General features: G+C 43.8%; 2 protein-coding genes across 2 annotated transcripts in view; one reads left to right on the top strand and one right to left on the bottom strand.

Moving 5' to 3' along the window:
- Positions 1-2,691, top strand: part of LOC130164339 (low affinity immunoglobulin gamma Fc region receptor II-like) — a 3,802-nt gene extending 1,111 nt beyond the window's left edge. The window contains exons 3-6 of the mRNA XM_056369018.1: positions 634-894; positions 974-1,216; positions 1,303-1,443; positions 1,546-2,691. Coding sequence (XP_056224993.1) covers positions 634-894; positions 974-1,216; positions 1,303-1,443; positions 1,546-1,658 — 758 coding nt within the window. The 3' untranslated portion in view covers positions 1,659-2,691. The remainder of the gene's footprint in view (positions 1-633; positions 895-973; positions 1,217-1,302; positions 1,444-1,545) is intronic.
- Positions 2,692-3,320: 629 nt separating this feature from the next.
- Positions 3,321-5,000, bottom strand: part of LOC130164342 (Fc receptor-like B) — a 2,889-nt gene continuing 1,209 nt past the window's right edge. The window contains exons 3-6 of the mRNA XM_056369021.1: positions 4,536-4,799; positions 4,214-4,456; positions 3,987-4,127; positions 3,321-3,793 (exon numbers count right to left, since the gene is read on the bottom strand). Of these exons, the coding sequence (XP_056224996.1) occupies positions 3,714-3,793; positions 3,987-4,127; positions 4,214-4,456; positions 4,536-4,799 (728 nt within the window). The 3' untranslated portion in view covers positions 3,321-3,713. The remainder of the gene's footprint in view (positions 3,794-3,986; positions 4,128-4,213; positions 4,457-4,535; positions 4,800-5,000) is intronic.

Raw genomic sequence — 5,000 nt, forward strand, 5'->3', positions numbered from 1 at the left:
AATATAGAGAAACATCTTGCCAAAGATTTCAGCTGCATGGTTCGCCCCGTCCTTTGTGTCGACCCACAGTTATGTTTAATTGTTAAATGACATCTAGTGGTTGTGTGAGACGCCATCAGTCATTTCACATTTCAGCACAGACTATAAATAAAGATTGACTTAGCCTCTGTGACATCACCCACAGGTTTCTGAAGAGTGGTTTTGAAGCTGCTATACTGTCGCCATCTTGGCAGTGTCTGACCCCGCCCCTAACAAACCTATATTTGTATTGTTTTGATCAGTTTCAGTTTGTGGAGCCAAGTTTGTGTGTCTGCTAATATAACAACAAATAAGACCACAACACTCACAGAATAATAGGCCATCGAACACCACAACAGAGCGTACAAAAAAAAACCAAGAGACCAGACGAGGTTCTGAAACTCGACGTGTGGAAGTAAAGACTCATAACTGAACTTACAGTCATCTGACATAAACAACACTGACACTCTCTGAATGACAAAACTAACAATATGCAATGAAACTCAAAATGTGCTGCTTCTGCTCTTCTTACAAAGTAAAAACAAAAGACGAATCAGACGACTGTTTGCAGAGCTGAAGATCCATTGAGATTAACTTAGTTTGATTTCCCTCCAGCTGGTCTGACGGTGAGTCCCAGCAGCTCTCAGCTGTTTGAAGAAGACTCTGTCTCTCTGAGCTGTGAGGAGGACGACAGCTCTGCTGGATGGAGGCTGAGGAGGAACACCACCAGAGAAACCAGGACTCAGTGTGACGACTGGGGAAGATCAGCTGGTTCTTCCTGTAACATCAGTCACATCGTCCCATGGGACAGTGGAGTTTACTGGTGTGAGTCCAGAGAGGGAGCAACCAGTAACAGCATCAGCATCACTGTCACTGGTAAGATCAGACTGTGGAGTCAGTGTTGATGAAGCTGTGTGTAAATGGATGAAATGCTGTAGTTTGTCTGTGTGTTGAGGTGGAGCAGTGATCCTGCAGAGTCCTGTCCTCCCTGTGATGGAGGGACATGATGTCACTCTGCACTGTAAAACAAAGACCCCTCCCTCCAACCTCCCAGCTGCTTTCTATAAAGATGGCTCCCTCATCACAGAGACTACAGGTCACATGACCATCCACCATGTTGACAAGTCTGATGAAGGCCTCTACAGCTGTGACATCAGAGGTCATGGAGAGTCTCCACGCAGCTGGATCACTGTCACAGGTCAGGAGGTCAAAGGTCAGGAGCTTCACTTTGACTTCACCACTTATTGATCCACATGTTACCTGACCAGGTGATTCTCTCTACAGGTGACCCTACAACCACAGCTCCGCCCACTGCCTCAACCTCCCTCCATCTTGTGTTCAGACTGCTCCTCCACTTAGTGGTGTTCAGTCTGTACTTCATCTCCACTGTCCTCATGGTGTCTTTATATCGACACAGAGCCACAGGTAACACTCTGAATCAATCAATCAAACAATTTAACAGACCTCTTCATGTTTTAAAAGTTGGTGAATCATCCACATTTTCTCTCTGACCTGCTCTCAATGTAGAACATCACCTGCCCGTATCTGTGGCGATGACCCCGCTCACCCAGGCTGAGCAGGGACTGGGCGATGACAGTGATGATGTCATCATCGCTGTCACCACAGAGCATCTCTTCTGAGCTGATCTGCCGTGTTCTTTCTCCTTAAACGAAGCCAAAGTGTTTGAGTCAGACGTCAATTCCATCGTCAGAAAGAGTGGAGGACCCTGAATGCCTCCCTGTGGAACCCCACACCTTCTAGTTCAACCTAGAACTCGGTGGAACAGCAAAGCCCCCCCAAAAAATATTCAAGTAACGCTACTGAAAGAAGAAAGTAACTAAAATACAGATTTAATAACGACGTACAAATCCACATGAACAGCACAGACACATCAACACCATAAACACAGGAAGTCCCCGTTTTTAACTGAGAATTTAAAACAGAGTAGTTTAGCGTTGCGCTTGTTTTGGCCAATAGAGGGGGCTAGCTGCTAGCTATAGCAGCTTCAGAAGTGAAGCCAAAACCAGCAACATAGAGTTATCCAATAGTAATCCATTTAATAAAATCTTTGTGTTCTCTATTCAGAGAAAAGCTCAGTTGGCTCACTCATTGGTCAGGAGTTCTTAACCACACAGTAAACTAACAAAAACTTACTTCAAACAAACTTTGTGCCCGTTTCAAAGGTAGGGAGTTGTCATTTTATCAGTCTGCCCATAGTCTATTACTGTACAACAGTTACCATGGTGCGGATCAGTGTCGGTCCAGACCTCAAGCATGAGTGAAAATGTATTTCAGATGACTCCCTGTCCTCTATTGTCTGAGCTGCACAGCTCTCATCACGTAATATTGTCCAACATGTGCTGTACTTTGTAGATATCACGCCTCCAAAGAAAGAGACATCGGGAGCGTCAGTGAACTGACCAGCCAGCAGACACAGTGATTGTGACGGCTGTAGCAGTTGAAGGTGGAGCTGGTTTTAAATGTGAAGTCAAGGGGAAAAGAGGAACTGCAGCACTGAATATAAACATGTTGATGTTGATGTAAAAATATTGTTGGATTTTTCTCTTTTCCATTAACAAGGAACTTCCTAAAGTTCACTTTAAGTCTTTGATCTGTTACTGGGTTCAGTGTTTTCACGACTGTGAGGTTGAAGCTGTAAAATAATGAAGCCACTGCTTTGTGTCATGTCTTCTCTTCAGTGCAGCGCCGTGCTCTGTCGATCTGACGAGGTCATTTACACACTGTGTTTCTACAGGTGTCAGGTGAGACATCCTGTCTCTCTGTGTGAGCTGTAATCTTTGTTCAGGGAGACATTTGTCCAAAGGGAGGACATATTCTCTGGTCTTCACTGTGAGCCGGACCTTTAACGGTTCAGACGTGGTGTCAGGATTCAGGTTTGAATCAGGTTTAGTTGCAGTTTAGAAACGTTTCCTCTCGTTATTCTTTCTTTCCTGGGAAGAAACGTTGATGAAATTTTGTCCACGATCAGTTTCATGATTATTAATTCAGCATTAAAGTAAAACTCTTCTCTGAAGGAAACTTTAAAACATCAGCAGTGAGAGGAAACAGCCAGCAGGTGGCAGCACTACACTACTCTCAGTATGTGAGCAGTGCAGTATGTGTATCTACTGTATATATATATACTAAATATATATATATATATATATATATATACAGTATATATATATACTACATATATATATGTATATATACAGTATATATATACTACATGTATATATATATATAGTACCACAATGATCAGTGTTTTGTAGACTACAGCAAAGTGATTCAGATATAAGATGCAAAATTGAAACCTACATTTCCTTGAAGTGAAATCACTTTAAAACCTTTTGTGTAAGAATTGATTTTAGATTGTTGTTGCTGCAGGTGTCATTGATAATCTGGCACATGAAGGAAATATTTGTTTTAAGTTATTAATGAACTTTCTGCTTCATGATGAAGGAAAAAACAGCAGCAGCCTCAATTAAAAACTGATATTTATTCAAATATCCAACTTAATGTATTATTACTAATACTGTATTTACCAGAGAACCTGACTTTTATAATACATGTAGAGAAAAATGTAATGAAACGAACTCCCACATCTGGACAGGCGGCGGGTCACAGGTGATGATGAACATCTGTCTCTAACAACATTATGAAACAGCTGCAGCTTCATGTTCAAGATGTTCGGCTCAGAAGTGATGCTCAGTGGAGACCGCCACGATGTCATCACTGTCCTCGGCCAATCTCTGCTCCGCCTGGGTGGATGGTGCTGTTGCCGTGGAGACAGATGGTCATTAAGTGTCGGAGGAGTTAATGTCAATATTAAAAGAGACTGATAATTAATCTATTATCAATAACAATCAACACCACAGAACTGTATCTGATAGTAACAGAGACACTGTCAAATACATCAGTGATTGATTGATTGATTGATTGATTGATTGATTGATTGATAGTGTTACCTGTAGGTCTCTGTCTATATAAAGACACCATGAGGACAGTGGAGATGAAGTACGGACTGAACACCACCAGGTAGCGGATCAGGAAGAACACAAGTTGGAGGAAGGTTGAGTAAGGGGGCGGGGCTGTGGTTGGAGTTCTCTCTGTAGAGAGAATCACCTGGTCAGGTAACATGTGGATCAATAAGTGGTGAAGTCAAAGTGAAACTCCTGACCTTTGACCTCCTGACCTGTGACAGTGATCCAGCTGCGTGGAGACTCTCCATGACCTCTGATGTCACAGCTGTAGAGGCCTTCATCAGACTTGTCAACATGGTGGATGGTCATGTGACCTGTAGTCTCTGTGATGAGGGAGCCATCTTTATAGAAAGCAGCTGGGAGGTTGGAGGGAGGGGTCTTTGTTTTACAGTGCAGAGTGACATCATGTCCCTCCATCACAGGGAGGACAGGACTCTGCAGGATCACTGCTCCACCTCAACACACAGACAAACTACAGCATTTCATCCATTTACACACAGCTTCATCAACACTGACTCCACAGTCTGATCTTACCAGTGACAGTGATGCTGATGCTGTTACTGGTTGCTCCCTCTCTGGACTCACACCAGTAAACTCCACTGTCCCATGGGACGATGTAGCTGATGTTACAGGAAGAACCAGCTGATCTTCCCCAGCCAGCTCCACACTGAGTCCTGGTTTCTCTGGTGGTGTTCCTCCTCAGCCTCCATCCAGCAGAGCTGTCGTCCTCCTCACAGCTCAGAGAGACAGAGGCTCCTTCAAACAGCTGGGAGCTGCTGGGACTCACCGTCAGACCAGCTGTGAGGAAGAGGAGAGGACATATACGATGTACATATTCAGTTAAAGTAAATAATCCACTCACCTGTGAAACCAAACAGCTGCTACAAACACTTCAAACTGAACTCATGTCCGAGGTCAGCTGACCCCTCTGGCGGCCTATTGGAGCTCCTGAACTCTGTCAACAGCTGGTTAGTCTGGTACACAATGGCAAGACCCGCT

The sequence above is a fragment of the Seriola aureovittata genome, chromosome 23 (assembly GCF_021018895.1).
Source record: "Seriola aureovittata isolate HTS-2021-v1 ecotype China chromosome 23, ASM2101889v1, whole genome shotgun sequence".
Classification (NCBI taxonomy): Eukaryota; Metazoa; Chordata; class Actinopteri; order Carangiformes; family Carangidae; genus Seriola; species Seriola aureovittata.